Source organism: Engystomops pustulosus, chromosome 1 (genome assembly GCF_040894005.1).
Source record: "Engystomops pustulosus chromosome 1, aEngPut4.maternal, whole genome shotgun sequence".
NCBI classification, from domain to species: Eukaryota; Metazoa; Chordata; class Amphibia; order Anura; family Leptodactylidae; genus Engystomops; species Engystomops pustulosus.
In genome coordinates, this window is record NC_092411.1 from 208,570,048 (window position 1) to 208,594,642 (window position 24,595).

At 44.9% G+C, this 24,595-nt stretch overlaps 1 protein-coding gene across 2 annotated transcripts in view; it reads left to right on the top strand.

Annotated features, from left to right (window-relative positions):
* The first annotated feature begins 1,690 nt into the window (after positions 1 to 1,690).
* The window catches only part of SEC24D (SEC24 homolog D, COPII coat complex component), an 86,434-nt gene continuing 63,529 nt past the window's right edge, over positions 1,691 to 24,595 (top strand). Inside the window, exons 1-5 of one of the 2 annotated variants that reach the window (XM_072119199.1) lie at positions 1,691 to 1,877; positions 19,428 to 19,592; positions 20,813 to 20,924; positions 21,002 to 21,144; positions 24,226 to 24,474. In XM_072119199.1, the coding sequence (XP_071975300.1) occupies positions 19,448 to 19,592; positions 20,813 to 20,924; positions 21,002 to 21,144; positions 24,226 to 24,474 (649 nt within the window). In that variant the 5' untranslated portion in view covers positions 1,691 to 1,877; positions 19,428 to 19,447. Of the gene's footprint in view, positions 1,878 to 1,964; positions 1,987 to 19,427; positions 19,593 to 20,812; positions 20,925 to 21,001; positions 21,145 to 24,225; positions 24,475 to 24,595 lie in introns of those variants that run through there. The other variant, XM_072119198.1, reaches the window with a different exon arrangement.

Sequence of the window (24,595 nt, forward strand, 5' to 3'; positions counted from 1 at the left end):
ACTACATTATATAAACATAAATTGGCTGTGGGTCTTGGAGTGACAACATTGGGACAGTTAACTGGAAACCTAAATATGAATGCTTGGGAAGAGAGGGGAATTTATAGTTGGGTGGATATTATGGCAGAGGGGCTGGCAGGCTATATACACTACAGGGGCTGGCAGGCTATATACTACAGGGGCTGGCAGGCTACATAATACAGGGGCTGGCAGGCTATATACTACAGGGGCTGGCAGTCTACATACTACAGGGGCTGGCAGGCTATATACTACAGGGGGCTGGCAGGCTACATACTACAGGGGCTGGCAGGCTATATACACTACAGGGGCTGGCAGGCTATATACACTACAGGGGCTGGCAGGCTACATACTACAGGGGCTGGCAGGCTATATACTACAGGGGCTGGCAGTCTACATACTACAGGGGCTGGCAGGCTATATACTACAGGGGCTGGCAGTCTACATACTACAGGGGCTGGCAGGCTATATACTACAGGGCCTGGCAGTCTACATACTACCGGGGCTGGCAGGCTATATACTACAGGGCCTGGCAGTCTACATACTACCGGGGCTGGCAGGCTATATACTACAGGGGCTGGCAGTCTACATACTACAGGGGCTGGCAGTCTACATACTACAGGGGCTGGCAGGCTATATACTACAGGGGCTGGCAGTCTACATACTACAGGGGCTGGCAGGCTATATACTACAGGGGGCTGGCAGGCTATATACTACAGGGGGCTGGCAGGCTATTTACTACAGGGGCTGGCAGTCTACATACTACAGGGGCTGGCAGGATATATACTACTCCTCCCATAAGGCACACTGCCCCCCCCCTACCCCATAACGTGATCTAATGACATCATTATATGTGCTGGCTTTAGAGCAGTCGTGTACAGTGCGGAGCACCGCTTCGGGGGACGAGGAAAGGTGAGTTTTGGATTCTGCCTCTATCATAGAGCCTGTACACTACACAAGCGGGGGGCCAAATTTTTTTCTGTCGCCCCAGTGGCCCCCTCCAGCACCCATGGGCCCCGTCACTTCCCCGGGTAAGGCGAGTGCTGAACTAGCCCTCATATAGCTATGTAAATGGAAAAATCTAAAAAATATGACTTGTGGACTGGCGGGGAAAAACAGATATACAAAAAAACTAAAATCCCTGGTCCTGAAGGTGTTAATAATTCCGCCAGTTTTTCAAAGCGTCTCACAAAGTGCTAGTCTTGATACATTGCGCTCCAGTGCGACTCTTAGGGCAGATTTTGAGACATTTGGCTTGCTGGTAAGAAGAGGCCTCAGTCTTGGCTTTCTCCATGGTATTCCAGTGGTAAAATAATTTACTCCGATTTTTACTATTGCCAAGTATTTTAAGCAAAGAAAAAAATTTTAAGGTAAAATCTCAGGTCAGTCTACTCCCCCAGTGTTGAAGTTTGATTTGTTTATGCACCACGGCTGTAAGGCTGTATTCACACACAACGTTTTTTTAACATTTCGTTTTGTGGAGGGTAGGAATAGTAGTAACTGAAATACCTAACCGCATGAAACAACAGGCCGGTTGTGTAAGTGTGACAGCCCCAGGTCACGTTCCCTGAGCTCGGCGTGTAGCCGGCCCCACTGCTGCCTCCACGATAAGCCACGACACCTCTAGCAGCAGCGCATCCTCCAGAGGTGACGTGGTGCGCGCCCCCGGCAGGCAGAGAGGCCTACAGCAGGACATGGCGGCGCGCTCCCGGCAGGGGCACGCGGGCACGCGCAGCGGCTCCAGCTGTGGCTGTCTGACGTGGCAGAGCTCGCTCCCCTGCTGCCTGTACTGCCGGCTCCGCTACAAGTTCCCTACAACTAGAACCGGGCTGCAAGCTGGGACGTCACTGCTAGGACAGGTAACTACTCACCCGACACACACTCCACACAGCCCGGCTTTACCTGGAAATGTGCGGGGGATGAGGGCAGACGTGTCAGTAAGGGATGGAGGCGACACTAGGGGCACAGGTATGGCTTACTATAGTGTCCTCATAGCAGCCGGTGTCACCTGTCATGGACTGTCCTGTCTGTGGCCACTTGTCACTGGATGTGGACAACCAGCATATGGAGCCGGATACCTGCACTCATGTTATCACAACTTTCTAACTACACAGATCAACAAGTAAAGTACATAACAACCTGCTTATCTCTATATCTATCTATATCTATCTATATCTATCTATAGATCCATCTGTCTATATCCATCTATCCATCTTCCATTTATCTATCTATTTATCTAACTATCTATAGATTAATCTATCTATTTATCTATATATCTAGCTCATATCTATCTATCTATCTATCTATCTATCTATCTATCTATCTATCTATCTATCTATCCATCTATCCATCCCTCTTTCTCTCTCTTTATCTCTATATCTATCAATCTTTATAAATCTCATTTCATACTTTATTATTTGGTGAATTTGGTGAGATATCTTGTAGCTTTTGCCTATGTTGCATATCTCTATCTATTCCCGTGTCTTTACACGTGTATATTGTGTGGCAACATCCAGCAGTGCTGTTGGGTGACTAGTGTTTTCCATTTTCATTCCCTTTAAGGTTCTGTCTACATCAGGTTTATAAGTTGCAGATTTTCCACCACAGAACTGAATGTGCTAATTTTGCAGTTTGCTACCACATGATACAGCAGAAAATCCATGAGTATATGGTACATACCATCTAGACCTAAAAAGTTTATTATACAGCCAGTCCCCAGGTTACCTACAAGATAGGTTCTTCAGGTTTGTTCTTAAGTTGAATTTGTATGTAAGCTGGAACTGTATACTTTATCATTGTAAACCCAGCCAATTTTTTTTTTACTCTTCGTGACAATTGGGTTTTAAAAATTTTGGATTCTCATAAGGACCAGAATTAACAATAAACATTAATTGCGGACACCTTTGATGGCTGTTATAGATGTTTATTGTAGCCCAAGGCTAAAGTACAGTAAATTACCAACATCCAGAGGTCCGTTTGTAAATAGGGGTCGTATGTAAGTTGGGTGTTCTTAAGTAGGGGACCGTCTGTAGTTGGAATAACATCTTGTGACCTATCAGTTCTGTAGGGTGTAACAGTACTCCCATTACCCTGAGGGTCTGCAATAACAGGTCAGAAAGTTGGCTAAATATTACACAAAACTATCGTGCACATTGAATTTACAAACGCAGCGCCAGCGTACGGGGGTGGGACTCAGACTGATTTCACTTGCGTTTCTATGGAAACGCAAGCAAACGGTAACCAGAACCCAGTGTCTCGCATAGTTTTAATGTAAGACACCAGGTTCTGGTTACCAGTCATACGCGTTTCCATAAACGAACGCTAGCGGTACCTGTGACCGCAGCCTTAATGACCTGGCCTGAAAGGCCTTCATTTCCGAACAGTTCAGCATATTTGTGGACATAGCGGTGGCCTTAACTATTTTATTTGATGGGCTATAAAAAAATTTTTTTGGGTCTTTTTTCTGTGCACCAAAGGTCTATTTAATTATTTCCCTTATTACACCTACTGCTAACATCCACAATCAGTTCTGGCACCAATCACGAGTGTTATCCAGCCCCATGTACAGGCTTATGTACAGTGGGTGTGGAAAGTTTTCAGACCACTTAAAGTTTTCCACTCTTTGTTTCATTGCTGCCAATTGATAAGATCAAAAATGTACACTCTGCACCTCATATTGACAAAAAAAAACTGAAATGTCAATATTTTTGCTAATTTATTAAACAAGAAATCTGAAATATCACATGGTCATAAGTATTCAGCCCTTTGCTCAGTATTGAGTAGAAGCACCTTTTGAGCTAGTACAGCCATGAGTCTTCTTGGGAATGATGCAACAAGTTTTTTCACACCTGGATTTAGGGATCCTCTGCAATTCCTCCTAGCAGATCCCCTCCAGTTTCCTCAGGTTGGATGGTGAACATTGGTGGATGCCATTTTCAAGTGAAGGTGTGGTTTTCCCAAGCTTCTTCCATTTAAGGATTATGGACGCCACTGTGCTCTTAGGAACCTTGAGTGCTGCATAAATTATTTTGTAACCTTGGCCAGATCTGGGCCTTGCCAAAATTCTGTCTCTGAGTTCCTTGGGCAGTTCCTAAGGCCTCATGATTCTAATGTGCCCTGACATGCATTGTGAGCTGCAAGGTCTTATATAGACAGGTGTGTGCTTTTCCTGGACTCCAATAAATGAGTAGAACCATCTGACGAAGGATCAGAAGAAAATGAGCAGCATGTAAGTTTAATATGAGTGTCATAGCAAAGGGTCTGAATGCTTATGACCATGTGATATTTCAGGTTTTATTGTTTATTAAATTAGCAAAAATATCTACATTTCTGTTCCTGTTTGTAAAGATGGGGAGCAGAATGTACATTAATGAGCAAAAAAAATAACTTTTTTGATCTTACCAATTAAACAAAGAGGGAAAAATGAAAAGGTCTGAATACTTACCATACTCTCTGTAATCACCAGTTTCCCCATGACATCATCAGAGGGCAGTGATATTTTGCTATGGCAGCTCTGAGCCTCCCGGGGGCTCCCATGGCTGTCAAAGAGTGACCTAATAGACCTTGCTGGAGGCAGGGTCAAAGCCTTATTCACATGATATGATATGATCCCTTTTTTACAGCCCATCTGATATCAGTGGAGGTGCGCCCCTCACACCATCCATAAAAAGGACTGCCCAGACATAAAGACAGACAGGAATATGACCTAAAACTTTGTGGTGCGGGCAGTCAGCTGTGGCACATAGGAAAAAATCTAGAAAGGGTCCTGTGTAAGCCATAAAAAAAGTGGCTAGTACATGACCCCATTAAATGTTTGTGTGCAAGAGACCTAGATCAGAGGCTGCATTCTCGTAATATACTGCAGTACATTAGTATTTCAATATATCGTAGGATTGAACAAGTACCCTGCAGGGGCCTATAACAATGTGAAATAAATATGTTTTTCAAGAATTTAAATAAATATAGAAGTTCAAATTGAACCCACTTTCCCTAGAACGCATATATAAAAAAACTAAATCATGAACTTGTTATGTAGTACAAAAATAAATTAAAGTATAAAAATAATAATTATACAAATATAAAAGATGTGTCCAAATCTACACTATTAGACCATTTTACCACCCATACCAATTTTAAAACAGTTGATGAAAGTCCCCAAAATGGTTTCAATGAAAATGCTGCTTGTCTTAGGGTACCTGCTGAAATAACCTACTCCTGCAATGTCTGCAGGTGCAGGAGAAAACTGCAGCAACACCAGAAGACATTGCTGGAGGGATAGGACCTGCACTGATCAGGTTGAAGTAACTAGGTATAAGTCTCACACCATGCCCTTGCGTTTCAGATGAGTGTGTTGTTAAAGGTGCTACGGTAAAGGTGACACTGTTGGACATGGGTAGCATTGGTGCAATGGATTTATGTGAAGGGTTACTGCTATGTATTGTTTTTTATCTGCCAAAATATGTTGACTTCAAAGAAACATGCCTAACCTGCACATGCTTCTATATTGGGATTGAGTCAGCAGTGGTTTCCTGACACCCCAGGAACACCCCGATCTGGGTTATTAGTAGAGTATTGAGGTGAGCTTCCTATGTTTGTAGCGTGATTCGTATCTATGCTGCTTTCTATAGCCACAGGGTATAGCTGAGGAGGCGTTCAGCACCCTCCATGGAGAAAAGCATACAGTGTGCATAGGATATCCGGACAGCAGTCTCACAAGTCCAAGTAAAGTCCCACAAAAATGTTATATCTGGAACAGACTGGGCACATCACATACACTTTTTCCATAAGATATGTCCACATTTTCATTGTCGAAGCCTCTGAAAGAAAGGAAAGCCCTCACAGTCCCTCTTGTAGATTATAGAGGCACATTTATCATACATCGGCGCTAAGTGCGCTGGTGGCAGCGCTATGGTGCACCAACAGGGCACTTCCACGGCAGGTCTGACCTGGCGTAGGATTGCGCCATAGCCTGCGCCTGAATGAAGCCACTACTTTGTTATTTTAGCTGTGTGCTTAGGGACATTGGGGCAAATGTATCAAGCTGTCTAAAAGTAAGAATGTTCTTAGTTGCCCATGGCAACCAATTAAAGCTCAGCTTTCGTTTTACCATTGCTCATGAATATTTTAAAACTGTCATTGAACATTCTTACTTTTAGGAAGATTGATAAATCTACCCCATTGTCTTGTTAAAGGGGAGGCTTCGGCCTAGTCTGAAATACACCCCCATAGCACGATGCTGCTACCATCATGTTTCACTGTTGGGATTGTATTTGGGAGGTGATGGTTTTCCACAAAGACAAGTTAGGCCCTATCTCTGGGATAGGGCCTAACTTGCTGATCAGTGGGGGTCTCAGTGTTGAGACCCCCACAGATCGCCCAAACGACCCCCCGTCGCTCCATGGAGCTTATGGAGATCGCCAAGCGCGGCTCTCAGCAATTTCCATCAGCTCCATGCAGATTAATGGAGCAGAACAGTAATGCGCGGCCCTCTGCTCCATTAGTTGGAGGAGAGATGGACCCCTTGTTTTCACGATCTGCGGGGGTCTCAGCACTGATACCCCCACTGATAAGCAAGTTAAGGCGTATCCTGTGGATAGGGCCTAACTTGTCTTTGTGGGAAAACCCCTTTAACACCAAAAGTTCAACCTTCATCTAATCAGACAAGAGAATCTCATTTCTCATAGTCTGGAAGTCCTTCAAGTGTTTTTTTGCAAACTGTATGCAGGTTTCATATGTCTTGCACTGAGGAGGGGCTTCCGTCATCAGACTCTGTCATAAAGACCCGACTGGTGGATATGTGACTTTGTGGAACTTTCTCCCATCTCCATACTGCATCTCTGGAGCTCAGCCACAGTGATCTTGGGGTTCTCCTATACCTCTCTCACTAAGGCTCTGTATAGTTTGGACAGGTGGAGGAGGAGTTGTGGTCTTCGTAAACTTCTTCCATTTAAGGATTATGGAGACCACTGTGCTCTCAGGAGCCAGCGTGCAGGGCACTTCAATGGCAGGTCTGACCTTGCGTAGGATTGCGCCATAGCCTGCATCTGAATGGGCGGAGGCTACAGGCAGTAAGCAGACTGGGGGCAGGAACGCCCTGTGCCAGCCCACTACCCCACCGGCATGCCCCCTCACACTCCCCAGGCCCACTTGGCGTGGAGGTGTCTTAATGGGGGAAATAGGTGCAATTCCTAGTAATTTTTTAAAAAACAGTAAAAATAATAGAAATGATGTAATAGATTGGGAGAATGAAAATGTTCACTCTTTGTAGTAAAATATTTTCTGTGTTATTTGGTATCCAGTCATTTGCTTATATATTGGAGCAGGAATACTGAGTGCTGTGCTTCACCATCTTTGCCAGGCCCACAGAAGGTAATAGAGGAGCCCCAGGGATCGTGCTCAATTGCATCTTTATTTACAATCCTCTAGTGTTAAGTGCTGGCTTCAGTGGTAGCTTCCTAAGAAGTCATAGACCTTTAAGAACACTAAAAATCATCAAATCTGGGGAAAAAATATTAATAAAAAAATATAAATTAGGCTTGGACCCTCCTGTGAGTGTCATCCAAGCTGCTCAGCGCTCTGTTGGCTAATAATTATTCATGCCTCTGCTGACGCTTATTCCCTCTTCCTCCTCCCTGACGTCACAGGGTCCCTGGCAGGAGAATAGAATATAGGAGGAGGAAATAAGCGCCAGTGAGAGGCGTGAATAATTATAAGCTGATAGAACACCGAGTAGCTTGGATGACGCTCACAAGACTAGGAATAAAATAATCTTACTTTTGGATCTAGTGGGCTTCCTACTGCTAGATTCTGCACTCCAACCCATCCACCCGCTTCATTGTTTAAGACATCTCATTGAACATTATTTTGGGACAGTAAACGATAGAAGGCAACTCACAGTATCAAAGTAAGGCTAAATTCACACGAACGTAGGGCGTGCATAGGGACACGCGCTAGAGTGGAGGAGGGGGGGAGCACTGCACACCCCTCCTCTCTCCATAGGATGCACGGCCAAGCACATGGGAAAAGATATCCCAAGTACTATCTTTCCCCCGTGTACGGAGTGGTACGGAGCGGTATGGACCGTCACTACTGGCATGTGAATGAAACCTAAAGTTGTACAAATAAGATCAGTCCATCAAGTCCAACCTATAAATTCTACAGTGTTGATCCAGAGGAAGGGGAAAAAACACTCAACTAAGAAAATATGGCAGAACAATCAGCATCAAATTTACAAAATATATTTCTCCTTTAACGTGATATTTTTGCTATAAAGATAGATAGTATCATACTAGATAAGAGTTCAGTGCTTGGTCATGGCCACAGCTGCTCTGGACCTGATCCCAGAAGCTGCCTCTCGTTTATTATGATTTTATATGTTTTTGCCCTCTATCGAACATGAGGTTGCAGGTTTTGCCCTATATTCTGAGCAACGTCCACCTGATTACAAAATAGGCACAGGACTCTCTCTACATTTTAAAAGAAAATCAATCATTATATTTAGTGTGTTTTAAAGCAAGCAGACTTATTTATCATGGTGATGATTCTAGAACAGGATCTTATCTTCTTTAATGCTGAAAATGTTTCCATTTGGAGAAAAGAAATAAGTAAATTAGTACAGGTGCCATCTAATCTGCCCAGTGCTCCTTTGGCTTATTCACGCCTCTTGTTGGCGCTTATTCCGTTTATTTCCTTTAATGGCATGGCAGTTTTTCCACTGATTTTCTCAATGGAAAATTTGTAACTAAACACATTTATTACCTGTTACAATTATTTATTTGGGTTATAGTTTGGTGGATAATGAAATACTTAGTACAGTATACTCCTATACATATTCTACTTGTGGTTGGAAAATGATATACTTTACCTATAGTATTTCCAGTTTTACACCTACAACTTTGAATGTAGACATTTACATTTTTAAAGTACTTTCTTTCGCATATGGCCAAGCATTTTAGTCACTACTTGATGTTCCATCATTGTTGCTTATAGTCACTATAGTTACTATAGTTGCTGTAGACATGTATGGAAGGGGTTATGTGTTCTATTTATACCTGCTTCACTGTGCGTAGTTTCCACTTTGATGTCCAGTAACATAGTTATTCCTCAGAGTGATCTCACAATACAGGGAAAACAAGTGATGTCACAGCTTAGGGACAACAAACACAGTGATGTCACAGTATAAAGACGACAAACACACTGTTTACACAGTACAGGGACAACAAACAAGCATAATCAAAGGCATAATAGGCATCATATACGCAGGCATAATATACACTGATATCACAGTACATGGGGAACAAACACAGTGATCTTACTTTACAGTAAACAATACAATAAACAGTGATGTCACAGTACAGGGATAATACACTCAGTGATGTCACAGTCCAGGGATAATATACACAGTGATGTCATAGTACAGGGGTTAAATATACAGTAGAGAAATAATATTCACAGTGATATCACAGTACAGGGACAACAAACACAGTGATGTTACAGTACAGGGATAATACACACAGTGACGTCAGAGTACAGGGATAATACTGTCACGGGTGGTCCCGCGACCCATATCTCACCCGTGCCTCTCACACCACGCCAGCGTGGCGCGCGCGACTCACGGACCACGGGTCCTGCTCCGGCTTCTGCGCTCCCCGCCGCGGCTGCTCCATCATCATCGGCCGTGCGCGCGCATCCCCGACTCCTAGGGTGCGTGCGCATCGACATCTGCAGATTTAAAGGGCCAGCGCGCCATTAATTGGCACTGGCCATTCCAGGTAATCTATTTAATCCAGCCTCTTCCTGTGATCTTTGCCGGATCTTTGTGCTTAGTGCCCTAGAGAAAGCTTGTTTATGCCGTGTGCTATTTTTGTGTATTCCCGTTGTGACCCCGGTTCTGCCTTTGACTTCGCTCCTTTGCCGCCTGCCTTGACCTATTGCAACGTCTCTTAATCCGATCCTGAGCTGCCTGTCCTGACCTCCTGCCTGTCCCCGGCTACGAGACTGCCTGCCGTTTCTGTACCTCGACCTTGGCTGCCACTGCGGACAAGTCACGCCTGTGGAACGACCTGGTGGTACCACACCGCAGCTTGTCTAACCCGCTTTGCGGTGGGCTCTGGTGAAAACCGGGTACCACTTAGACTCCGGTCCCAGGTAGTGGCTTATGTCATCGTCCACAGTGGTCCAGAGGATCCACAACCTTGAAGCCTGACAAATACACACAGTGACATCACAGTACAGGGATAATACACACAGTGATATCACAGTACAGGGACAACAAACACAATGTTGACACAGTACAGGGACATACCTCCCAACTTTTGTGGAGGAGAAAGAGGGACAAAATGGCGGCGCGCGAAGGGCGCCGCGGCGATTTTTTTACCCACAGAAGCCACACCCTAGCCACGCCCCCTAGCCACACCCCCTGGCCACGTCACTGCTCATACCTTCAACGCATCCACTGGCACCAATGTATATTTATGTATATAATTGGGGGGCATATTCCACTTCCCCTAGACAACGAGCATGCCCCCCCCCCAGACAACGAGCATGCCCTCCCAGACAACGAGCATGCCCTCCTAGACAACGAGCATGTCCTCCCCTAGACAACGAACATGCCCCCCCCAGACAACGAGCATGTCCTCCCCTAGACAACGAACATGCCCTCCTAGACAACGAGCATGTCCTCCCCTAGACAACGAGCATGCCCCCCCCCAGACAACGAGCATGTCCTCCCCTAGACAACGAGCATGTCCTCCCCTAGACAACGAGCATGTCCCCCCCTAGACAACGAGCATGTCCCCCCCAGACAACGGGCATGTCCGCCCCCAGACAACGAGCATGCCCCCCCTAGACAACGAGCATGTCCCCCCCAGACAACGAGCATGTTCCCCCTAGACAACGAGCATGCCCCCCCTAGACAACGAGCATGCCCCCCCTAGACAACGAGCATGCCCCCCCTAGACAACGAGCATGTACCCCCCCCTAGACAACGAGCATGTACCCCCACCTAGACAACGAGAATGTACCCCCCCCTAGACAACGAGCATGTCCCCCCCTAGACAACGAGCATGTCCCCCCCCTAGACAACGAGCATGTCCCCCCCCTAGACAACGAGCATGTCCCCCCCCTAGACAACGAGCATGTCCTCCCCTGTGGCTGCGTGCCCTTTTTGTGTGTTTGTGTTATTTTTGTCTTCCAGGACCGTGCCTGCTGTGGACTGCTTCGGATTCGAAGGATTACGTCGATGACCGACATTTCTAACAAATAAAATGGTCAACGAGGGTGTGTCTGCGTTTTTTGTTCAATAAAATTTTCTGAAAACGGTGTGATTATTTATTTTTTTGCGACACTCTTCATAGTTTGCCATAGTAGTGGTGCCGGCTAGGTGACGGTGCTCATTACTAAGGGCAGGCCTTAGTGTTTGCCTTAATTTTTTTGGCAAATTCACACTAACGCCCATACCATTACCCCGGTACCCACCGCCACCAGGGGTGCCGGGAAGAGCCGGGTACAAACCAGTACCTGACCGTCTATAGATGGTCAGGTAGTGGGGCGGCTGCAGGCTGTTATTGTTGCGCTGGAATAGCCCCCTAACAGTGGCCTATCCCAGCTCAGTAATGGCAGGCTGCTGCTGCTTTATTGTAGCTGGCTGATTTGAAAAATAGGGGGCACCCCATGCCGTTTTTTCTTCAAATTTTTTACAAAAATATGCGTGGGGTTCCCCCTTTAAAGGGGGCTCCCAGGCTGTTTCCCCCACTTTTACAAAAAAATGGGGTGAAAAACGGCATGGGGTGCCCCCTATTGTTCAAATCAGCCTGATACAAAAAAGCAGCAGCAGCCTGCCATTACTGATCTGGGATAGGCCACTGTTAGGGGGCTATTCCAGCGCAACAATAACAGCCTGCAGCCGCCCCAGCACCTGACCATCTATAGACGGTCAGGTACTGGTTTGTACCCGGCTCTTCCCGGCACCCCTGGTGGCGGTGGGTACCGGGGTAATGGTATGGGCGTTAGTGTGAATTTGCCAAAAAAATTAAGGCAAACACTAAGGCCAGCCCTTAGTAATGAGCACCGTCACCTAGCCGGCACCACTACTATGGCAAACTATGAAGAGTGTCGCAAAAAAATAAATAATCACACCGTTTTCAGAAAATTTTATTGAACAAAAAACGCAGACATACCCTCGTTGACCATTTTATTTGTTAGAAATGTCGGTCATCGACGTAATCCTTCGAATCCGAAGCAGTCCACAGCAGGCACGGTCCTGGAAGACAAAAATAACACAAACACACAAAAAAGGGCACGCAGCCACAGGGGAGGACATGCTCGTTGTCTAGGGGGGGGGACATGCTCGTTGTCTAGGAGTCGGGGGGGGACATGCTCGTTGTCTAGGGGGGGGGCATGCTCGTTGTCTAGGGGGGGGGCATGCTCGTTGTCTTGGGGGGAGAAATGCTCGTTGTCCAGGGGGGGAGAAATGCTCGTTGTCTAGGGGGGGAAATGCTTGTTGTCTAGGGGGGGGACATGCTTGTTGTCTAGGGGGGGACATGCTTGTTGTCTAGGGGGGGGAGACATGCTCGTGGTCGCAGTAAAGGGGAGGGGTCCTATGGAGCGCAGTAAAGGGGAGGGGTCCTATGGAGCGCAGTAAAGGGGAGGGGTCCTATGGAGCGCAGTAAAGGGGAGGGGTCCTATGGAGCGCAGTAAAGGGGAGGGGTCCTATGGAGCGCAGTAAAGGGGAGGGGTCCTATGGAGCGCAGTAAAGGGGAGGGGTCCTATGGAGCGCAGTAAAGGGGAGGGGTCCTATTGAGCGCGCAGTGAAAGCCATAAAAACCACATTTGATATTTTCCTTCCCGCTTCCCAGTACAGGGCCTGGAATATTTAATACTGTCACTAGGAAGTGTAATTTGTTACGCAGAAACAGGCCGCACACAGCTCTGTACATGGAAAAATAAAAAAGTTATTGATTTTTGAAAGTGGGGAGTGAAATATGGAAACGCAAAAATCGTTCCGTCAGAGTAATGGAGCAGACGGCCGTGTATGACCATTCTGCTCCATTACTGTCACAGAGCGATGACATGGACCTTATGTGGACCCCAACAGACCCCTCGTTTTCATGATCTATGGGGGTCACATCACTGAAACCCCCACACATCAGCAGGTTAAGCCCTGTCCTATGGATAGGGCCTAACTTGTATTTGTGGGAAAACCCCTTTAACCCCTTAACGCTCTGCGCTGTAGCTCTACGGCGCAGAGAGTATAAGGAGTGTGTGAAGAGCGCTCACGGGCTGAGTCCTCTTCATACAAGGTGGGGGGTTTTGCATGTTGCAGAAAACCCCCACCGCTAATAACCGCGGTCGGTCATTGTCGACCGGCAAAGTCTTTTTTAGAATCGCTGTGCCCCCGAACGTCATTGGGGGGGCGGCGATCGTTTGCCGTGGTAGCCTCGGGTCTTCTTTTGACACGAGGCTACATGGCTTCTGCAGATTCGTTACAATGAGCCAGAAGTATTGCTGTATATGGTAGGAGCGATCTGACCATCTAGGGTTAATGTACCCTAGAGGGTCTAAGAAATAGTGGAAATAAAAAAGAAAAAAAAAGTTTTAAAAATAAAAAAAATTTATAAAATATTAAAAATTCTAATCACCCCCCTTTCCCTAGAACTGATATAAAACATAATAAACAGTAAAAATCACAGACACATTAGGTAACGCCACGTCCCAAAATGCCCGATCTATCAAAATATAAAAACGGTTACGGGCGGCGGTGACCTCCGAGGCGGGAAATGGCGCCCAAATGTCCGAAATGCGACTTTTACACCTTTTTACATCACATAAAAAATGAAATTAAAAATGATCAAAATGTCGCACAGACCTCAAAATGGTAGCAATGAAAACGTCGGCTCATTTCGCCAAAAATGACACCTCACACATCTCCGTGCGCCAAAGTATGAAAAAGTTATTAGCGTCAGAAGATGGCAAAATTTTTTTTTTTTTTTGCACACATTCGTTTAATTTTTGAAAATGTATTAAAACACAATAAAACCTATAAATCCGGTATCACCGCGATCGCACCGAACCAAAGAATAAAGCTGAGGTGTTATTTTGAGTGCACAGTCAAAGTCGAAAAAACTGAGCCCACAAGAACGTGACATGTGCGGTTTTTTTAAAAAAATTTTCCACATTTGGAATTTTTTGCAGCTTCGCAGTACACGGCATGTTAAAATAAATAACATTACGGGAAAGTAAAATTTGTTACGCACAAAATAAGCCCTCACACAGGTCTGTAGACGGAAACATGAAAAAGTTATGGATTTTTGAAGTTGGAGAGCGAGAAATGAGAGGAAAAACCCTGCGTCCTTAAGGGGTTAAGGGATTAAGTATATGGTACAATAAAAGCAGAATAGAAGGGCACTGGGGGGGGGTTAGGGATGGGGGCAGGGGGTCTATGGAGGAAAGTTAAGTGTTTAACCCTTTAGCTGCTGCCTGCAGTCCCTGTAGAGTACCTGTTATCACACTGCAGCAGCTGCACACACTCGGCTCTGCTTCATCAGACGAACTTCAGTGAAGAGCAGGAGGAGGTGGGGGCAGGGAGCTATTGATGTAGCAGAGCTGGAGAGCTCCTGCCTGCACGGAGGCTGATCCCCTGGGGCTGCTGTGCAGGGGCAGTGCAGAGAATATGACATTCTGCACTGCTCCATCCATCCATCCATCCATCCATGTGCCGAGTGGCAGCCTGAGGACAGGGAGGGCTCTGCCTCCCAGGGGAGGGGATGGGGGAGGTGCCGGCTCTGCAGCAGACAGCCGGGAGCTGGAGAGGAGGAGGACGCTGCACCCCGCCCCCTGGCTTCTCTGTATCCTGAGCAGGACGGGGGCGGGACTCGGGGGGCGGGACTCGGGGGCGGGACAAGACGGAAAAATCCGTGAAAACGCAAAAAAAACGGGACTTTCACTTAACGATCCGTGCAGGCGGGACAAGGGTTAAAAAACGGGACTGTCCCGCCCAAAACGGGACGGTTGGGAGGTATGCAGGGATAATACACACAGTGACGTCACAGTACAGGGATAATACACACAGTGATGTCACAGTACAGAGATGAAATATATAATGATGCCACAGTACAGGGATAATACACACAGTGATGTCACAGTACAGGATAATACACACAGTGACATCACAGTACAAGATAATACACACAGTGACGTCACAGTACAGAGATGAAATATATAATGATGTCACAGTACAGGGATAATACACACAGTGATGTTACAGTACAGGATAATACACACAGTGATGTCACAGTACAGAGATGAAATATACAGTGATGTCAATGAACAGGGACACAGGGATATCACAGTAAAATATACAGATAAAATATACAGAGATGCCTCAGTACATAGTAATACACACGCTAATGTACTCAGAATAACAATTATACACAGTGATGTCACAGTACAGGGTAATACACAAAGGCCCACATTTATGATAAAACAGTGAAAACTGCATTATTTGCTGTTTGCCTGTGTAGTGTGCAGGGGGCGCTAGATTTAGGATTTCTTGCGAACTTTCTTCATGAATCTGGTGCCCCCTGCACTGCTCCCGCAGCGGGCATTTTTTGGGTGTACCTTTAACATGTGAAACACATTTCTGTCGGACACTGCATGATAAATATGGCGCACACTCCCACCGAGCACCGGAACGCCCAGTTCAGTGCAGAATTATGTGTTGCGTCGGGTATAGTGCAGCTGAGACACGTGTCTTGTTCACTTCTTAAATACTTGCGCAAGCAGTTTGCATATGAAAGAACGTGAAAAGTCCGACTGAAAACTGGCGCTGGGGCTTTAGTAGTTCTGGGCCATAGTGATGTCAAAGTATAGAAAAACCACACACACAGTGATGTCACAGTCCAGGGATAATATTCACAGTGATGTCATAGTACAGGGGTTAAATATACAGTAGAGAAATAATATTCACAGTGATATCACAGTACAGGGACAACAAACACAGTGATGTTACAGTACATGGATAATGCACACAGTGACGTCACAGTACAGGGATAATACACACAGTGACGTCACAGTACAGGGACAACAAACACAATGTTGACACAGTACAGGGATAATACACACAGTGATGTCACAGTACAGAGATGAAATATACAGTGATGTCAATGAACAGGGACAAGAAACACAGGGATATCACAGTAAAATATACAGATAAAATATACAGAGATGCCTCAGTACATAGTAATACACACGCTAATGTACTCAGAATAACAATTATACACAGTGATGTCACAGTACAGGGTAATACACAAAGGCCCACATTTATGATAAAACAGTGAAAACTGCATTATTTGCAGTTTCCCTGTGTAGTGTGCAGGGGGCGCCAGATTTAGGATTTCTTGTGAACGTTCTTCATGAATCTGGTGCCCCCTGCACTGCTCCCGCAGCGGGCATTTTTTGGGTGTACCTTTAACATGTGAAACACATTTCTGTCGGACACTGCATGATAAATATGGCGCACACTCCCACTGAGCACCGGAACGCCCAGTTCAGTGCAGAATTATGTGTTGCGTCGGGTATAGTGCAGCTGAGACACGTGTCTTGTTCACTTCTTAAATACTTGCGCAAGCAGTTTGCATATGAAAGAACGTGAAAAGTCCAACTGAAAACTGGCGCTGGGGCTTTAGTAGTTCTGGGCCATAGTGATGTCAAAGTATAGAAAAACCACACACACAGTGATGTCACAGTACAGAGATAATACACTCAAGGGTGTCACAGTGCAGGGTTAATACTCCCAGTACAGGCATAGTACAAATAGTGGTGTTGGTTAACATATAAGGAAAGTTTTGTACCTGTTCTGTGTGTTCGACCATGCTGGGTTTTGGCTGACTGCAACTCATGCAAAAAAAAGTACGGAGTAACCAAGCTGTGTATCTTTCCTGGGTGTGTTGGGAGCAGTGGCGTAACTAGGAGAGAGAGGGCCCCCTAGCAGGCTACTGCATGGGGCCCCCCTTCCCACTTAAAAAATATACATATTCGTATACTCACACATGCGAGTTACAATCACATATAACAGTGATGGCGAACCTTTTAGAGCAGGGGTAGGGAACCTATGGCTCGGGAGCCAGATATGGCTCTTTTGTTGGCTGCATCTGGCTCTCAGACAGATCTTTAATAAATAGTGATGGCTGCTGATCACTGGACACAGGCAGCAACGTTAACGCTGCCTATGTCCTTTGTACGACCCCGGGGCCATCGTCTAAGCCTGGTTCAAACCGAAGAATTTGGGAGCGATGAGGCGCTGCCTGCAGAGAGTGCTGGTAAGTGAATATTCTTTTTTTAATGGGGCTACCAATATACTGGGAGGCATGTGCTGTGGCTACCTATTTACTTGGGGGCATTTGCTGTGGCTACCTATTTACTGGGAGTATGTGCTGTAGCTACTTTTCTACTGGAGGTATGTGCTGGGACTACCTATCTACTGGGAGGCATGTGGTGGGTGTCAGGATTTGGAGTAGTGAACCCCCTTGACCACCGCGGTCAATGAAGTAAGCAGACACCTGGGACTGGAATCTAAGTGGCACTTGGTTTTCATCAGAGCCTGCCGCAAAGCAGAATGGTCTTGCTACAGCAAGGTACCACCAGGTCGTTCCACAGGCGCAGCTTATCCACCGTGGCAGCCAAGGTCGAGGTACAAGATCACTAGGCAGTCTCGTGGTCAGGAACAGGCAGACTGTCAAGGCAGGCGGCAATGATGCAAGGTCGGGGATGGAGCAAGAGGTCAGGGCTAGGAGTGAAGGAGCAGAATCAGGAACAGGTCCGGGGTCACAACGGGAGGTCAACTCTTTGGAAACATTAAAATCCGGCGGAGAAGAACCCGGGAAGTGGGCAGCACCAATCAGTGGCGCTGGCCCTTTAAATCCGTGAGTGCCGTCTGGCGCGCGCTGGCCAGCCGGGACAGGAGCCGGAAAGTGGTGAGTTGAGTGAGCTCAGAAAGGGGCGCCGCCAAGGAGAGGGGCACGTGTATGCCTGCGATCCGAGATGTAGATTGCTGGGACTACCTATCTATTGGGGGGCATGTGCATATGGTACGGTTCTTACGGAATAACATTTTAAAATATGTGGCGTTCATGGCTCTCTCAGCCAAAAAGGTTCCTGACCCCTGTTTTAGAGCCTCGGTGCCCAAACTTCAACCAAAAGCCACTTATTTATTGCAAAGTGCCAGTGCAGCAATTTAAGCAGTAATTTTTTTCTGCTTGTTCATTGACAACTTTCAATCCTTCAGCCTCCCAAGGACACCAACCCAGTTGAAAGGAGGAGGGAAAATTCATCTATCATTGTAGGAAGATTCTGCAGGAAGATTCTTTGAGTTCTGTCTGGTGAACTTCATTCTGGGGTGATGGTCTGGGTGCCCACAGAAAGGGCTCAGAGTGCCACCTCCGGCACCCGTGCCATAGGTTCGCCACCCCTGACATATAAATACACTTGTGTGCACACACAGCATATACACATACAATACAGTGCCATATGCAACATACTCACATACAGTGTATACAGACACCATCCCACAGAATAACCCACTCTGTCTTGTTTACAGCGCAGCTTGGCAAGGACTTGGCGAGGATTTGTTTGTAGCCAGGAGTACATGGCATCACCACCAGATGATATTTATGTATAAAGCACTATCCATCCTCTTTATATATACTGAACTGGATGATTGGACTCATATATCTAATGACAGGTTCCCTTTAAATGTCCGGTGTGAAGTGTGTGCAGTATCATGTGGATCATGCAGGGCATTAGTGGGGCGTGTTAACTCTGACGTGATCATCTCACTGTGTTGATATATTTCTGCTCAATACGGCTGCCTTGTGATTCATCATACATGGCCTCCTCCCTCTGTGTCACGTTCTGCATCATACAGATTGACAATATTACCAATGATTTTGTTGACTAAGGATTATAAAGGGAAAACAAGAAAGAAACTATTCCAGGGCTTGGAGTGTCCAAAGCTCATGGTTCTGCCACGTCTACCTCCAGAGCACACACTGCCCTCCCCTTTTCTCATGTTGTAGGAATAAAAGCTCAGTAGCTACAGCCTTACATGCACCAGTACAGGCACTCTGATACTATAAGGGGATCTTAGGATGTAGCTGGTATACAGGAGGATTCATTGGCAGCTGGGGTCATTCTACACTCCTGCAAGTTACAATGCTGTGCAGTACTAACTATTTCTATGTTTTACTCTTGAGTTGCTGGATAAACAGTGAATGTCGAGCAGAAGCTATATTACACAAGGTTTCCACTTCTTATCTTTACTCATATCAGTCAGTAGTTATGTGAGCAAACAACCTGATAAGAGCAGATTTACTGTAGTTCATATGTGTCATTACATATAATGTTCTCTATTGTAGAAGAAGCTGCTAATGATAGAATGAGCCAGCAAGGATATGTGGCCTCTCCTCCGTACTCTCAACCTGGATTGGGAGGTTTTCCTCCAGGTTATGGAACACCTATGATGTCACCCACCTATGGCCATTCTGGTACTCAAAACGTTGCATCTCCCCCGCCACAGTCAGGTGAGAAAAATGCATATAAAACCATGTGAACTTCTAAAATAGCATTGCCTAATGGATCGGTAACCTCAGGGGACAAACAAATACTCCCTCTCCTATTATTTAATCTGGTCTATGAAAAGAACAGTGGTACCAGCCAAGAAATCTATAGAATCAAAAATAAGTTCATAAGGTGCATTTTAGTTAGAAAGTAGCAGAAAACCCCTTTTTTGTAGAAAAGGCTAAAAATAGATTAAAAGGTAAATATTTTTTTTTCTAAATTATGCACTTTATGCTGCTACGTGTCGACACTTGGGATGTGGTGCGCAGCAAGTCATTGGCTGACAGTGATTGGTTGAGCAGGCATTTAAGAAGGGCCAATGAAGTACTAAAACAGGACTGGCACAGAAGCATCAGGGATTGCTGAGGTTGATTGTCCATCTTGAATTTTTTTTAAGAAAATCAACCAGATGGATTTAGTGGTTTTATTTGCATATTTGCAGATTTTTCTCAAAAAATAAGCTAAATGAAGAACGGATCCTGTTTCAGGGGGCAAGCGTGGAAGTGCACTTGGGTTAAAACCACTGAACTCATGTGGTTGATTTCCTTTAACCCTTTCTAAATCATTTCTCAAATATTTTTACTTGATGGGATAACCTTAAAATGTATTGTGTTTTCCCATATGGTAAGAACATACTTCCAAGTTATGTTTAAACATAGGGGAGATTGGTTAATACTGGGATATTAATATTTTATATTACAAAGGTGCGTTTCTGAACATAGTGCCACAATCAAGATATTACAAGCAATGTTTACTCAATGAGTTAAAGGGCAGCTGTAGCTGTTGAAAGGTATAGAAAATACCCTCTTTCACCACATGAGCATATTAAAGGCTCGGGGATCTCCACAACCCTGGAGACCCTGCAAATGACAGATAAAGCTTCAGAATTATCCTTGTGATCAGAGATTGAAGATCTCCATTAAAAAGTGAAGAATGGAGGTTTAATGGAGGTTTAACGTATTAATGTAAACTTGTCATCCGTTATGGTCAGTTTGTCATGGATCCGTTATCCATGCATTTTTTTCCTCCGTCATTTTTTCCATCCAAAAAACATTGATCTCAATAGGATTTTTAATTAATACGTTTAACCTCCAGTCTTTGCTTTTTAACGGAGGGAAGGAACAGTAGTGTGAAATGAGCCTTACATGGTTTATTCATTTACATCTTGTACGTGTTTCTTTAGCTGGACTAAAACCTAGTGCACAAATTGGACCTCCTGTTTCATTGAACTCGCAGCCTCCAACTCAGAATCATTTATATAACGGACCAAATACCCCTGGAAGTCTCCATCTAAGGTAATTGAGAGATGTATTTAGTACAGTTTAATATCTGTATATATGTAGTTCTATATTTATCAGATTTTTTTTTCCAGGCATCCAGGACCTCCAGCTACCAGTAATGCCTCTCCTTCTTACCCTTCCTTTGGGCAGTCTCCAACACATTTCAACAATGGTCCTCCAGCACCAGTTCAGCAGATGACCAACCAGTTCAACAACATGCAGCTAGGAGGATACGGTAATTTATACATTTATTCATACAAGATACTGGGGTAAATGTTGACACGAAAATTGAACATTTTGACACAAAGATATTTCTTTGTATTTTGTATTTAGTGCATATGAGGCTGATATTGTTTAATACATGTCAGATTTTGCAAAAAAGGTGCTAATAGAGCAAGGATCACGGGGCTATTCTCTTTCCTCTCTTTAATCCCTTTATGACTGCCATACGGCTGTATACCGTATATACCCGAGTATAAGCCAACCCAAGTATAAGCCGAGACCCCTAATACTAACACAAAAAAATGGAAAAACCTATTGACTTGAGTATAAGCTGAGGATTGGAAATGCATTGGTCACAGCCTCCCAGTATATAGCCAGCCCCTGTAGTATATAGCCTGCCAGCCCCTGTAGTATACACCCTGCCCAGCCCCTGCCCGCAATATAATTCCTGTAGGAAAAAAAACAAACACTTCACTCACCTTCCGACGCCCCCTCGGGCAGTGTGTGACGAGCGGCCGATGTCGCGGTCCCTGGGTCGCGGAGCCGGAGCATCGTGGTATAGAAGAGGACCTGCCCGGGGGGCGTCGTAAGGTGAGTACAGTGTTGGTTTTTTCTCATGTATATGAGAGTATATGCCGAGGTGAAGTTTTTCAGCACACTTTTTGTTGTGCTGAAAAACTCAGTTTATACTCCTGAATATATACGGTACGTTCTTTTTTCTCATGGCCCGTGCAGATAGCATGTATATACATTTCAAGACAGTGTCCAACTTTAAATGGTGATATCTCTTGAATAATGGCAACCTGGAAACAAAATTCTGGTCATTCTGGTCATAGGGGAAATAAAACCGGGGATATCCACTGTTAAAGTTGCAATACATTTTTGATATGTATTGGTGCACATCAGATATTATAGCATGGGTGCTTCAGGATTAGGGATTCAACTCCAGATAATGTGAAATATATAATACAAGCACTCCATATATGTGATTAAGAAATTTATTTAGATATACGGCCAGTTTTTTATATGAAATACTGAAATACAAATATGAAATACAGAGATTATTTTACTCAGTGAATGACCCAGAAGACAAATAAATAAATAAGACATCAGAACCAAAAGACAAGTTCAATTGATAATCACAATAAATGGTCACAATAAACAGTGAATTTCGTTGAGAGGTGTCTTAAACTATGTATAGGTAGATAAACTGCTGTATGCATAGAGGAAGCACTTTGTATGCATAGAGAAATCTGAGTTACAGATTTCTAGGACTAAGCATAACAGATGAACTACGGTATATGCAGAAAAAACACTAAAGATTCGTTTACATGATGAAAATATAGCGATACAAGGTAGTCCTAGGGTGGGCAGGAATATGCTGTAACCTTAACAGTGGATATCTCCAGTTCTCCAGTTAACCGAAACACGCAATCATGATATAATATTAAATGGGAGATGCTCCTTTTTTAGAATTCTATAAAAAAAAGTTATTCAAAAAATTATTCCTTCAAGTTAAAGTCTCAAATATCATGAAAAATGTAAAAATTGTTATGATATTTAAAGCTGTTCAAAAGAATGTCACTTAAAGAAGAGCAGAACAGGACCTGGATGTTTAGGCACCAATGACCCTTGGTCGTGAAAGGGTAAATTATTAGTTTGTTGCTGATTTTTTTTTTCCTGCTGTTGGGTTTCACATACTGTATTGATCTCAGTTACAGTTACTAAAAAGCACCTTGAGGCATACTGCAGAACTGATATGAGTATGCTAGGACCCAGAAGATGGTGACCATGTAGGGAGTAGGGTCGAGAGCTTTTGCCAGGGATGGATTAAGACTGCCATGGGCCCTGGGCTGTATGAATATTTTATCCCCTAAAAGTCTTGAATTCACTTCCTACATATGGTACTAGATACATCCCTTCTGCCTGCTTTCAATCCGAATTTTCAAGACTTTTGGAGGACCTTAAAAGGTCCTGAAATAACTCTTGTGTACATGTGTATTGAGAGGAGGAACAGATGTATGAAGATTACATGGGTGAAAATCCTTCAGAGTCCTAAACACCAGAGTGGCTGGCAATGCAGCCTTGTGGCCAGCGATGATCAGGAGGCTTGGTATCAGGAGCGGGGGCCTTGTCCATAGCCTGGCAGGTCTCCAACAGGTGGTGTGTGCAAGAAAATGGAAAGAGAGGCTGACAGAGTAGGTTTCTCCCTGGGGCAATCCCTGGAATCTCTGGGGATGGAGGATCGGGGTGCCCTGGATGGTATACAGGCTGATCCAGGGATCACTTGGAGGCACTTTGTTGAAATATAACTTACAGTTCTTTATTCAGCAAACAGGCAATGGCCTTAAAGCTGGGCTGGTAGAGATGGAACAAAGTCTTGATGTGGACCTCTGTTCTGGGCCTTGTCTGCTTTGACTGGCCAAGGTGTCAGGCAGCTTGCCTGGGGAACCGCTGCTTCCTGGGATAACTCCAGACGCTGACTGAACTGTACACTGGACTAGATTCTGGAATACTCTGACCATGTGCTCCCACCCACAAGGGGTTTTATAACCTTCCCTTGTGAGGTAGCAACTAGCTTACTCCTTCCTCACAGCACATACAGATCATATAATTGGTTAGTACAATTAACACTTAGACTCCCAAGCAGGGACTTACAGCTGCAATTCACCAAGTTCCCCATGCTAAAGATCTCCTAATGTGGTGATCATTTTCACCAGGTAGCTACTAACATGGAGATGGACACTTTGGCAACACCTTTAACCCTTTGCATTGGCAGGGGTGTTGCATATACACATTGCTGATTGGAAACTAGGACGCTAGCAAAGAGTATTTTGGCTTCTCTATGGGAGAGACTGAAAATAAGTGACAAATGGTCTCTGCTATATTGCATGATAACCACCTTTGGTGTATATAGTCCTCAGGGAGACAGCAAATAGATAAAAAGAGAATTGAATAACTTAATTAATCCTTTTAAAATATCATCACTGTGACCAGTGGTAGGCTGTAGCCATCACTTCCATACTCCAGCTATCTCTCATAAAGAATCTGTATTATTTTGAGTGTATTGTATGTATCCTCTTTATGCTTACAGGTCCACCTGGATCCAATAACCCTCAGGTACCTCCTAGCCCAAACTTGCCTGGCAGTTTTCCACCTCAGACACGTCACATGGCACCTGGCCCCCTTACACCAGCACCACCACTTACTCCAGCATCACCTAGCAGTTTTAATGGATTAAATTCTGAGCCACTCTTACCTCATGCCAATATGCAAGATGGAATGAATTTCCAACCACAGATGCCTGGACAGCCCCCTAGTTTTGGATACCCCCAACAAAACCGTAAGTAACAATACGTATTAAAGTTCACGGGGATGGATAAGGTTTTATGTGTACGTGGAAGCTTATTGGTAAAATACTAACATTTGTGGTACATCCTAGTGGGCTGTCCCACGCAATAGTT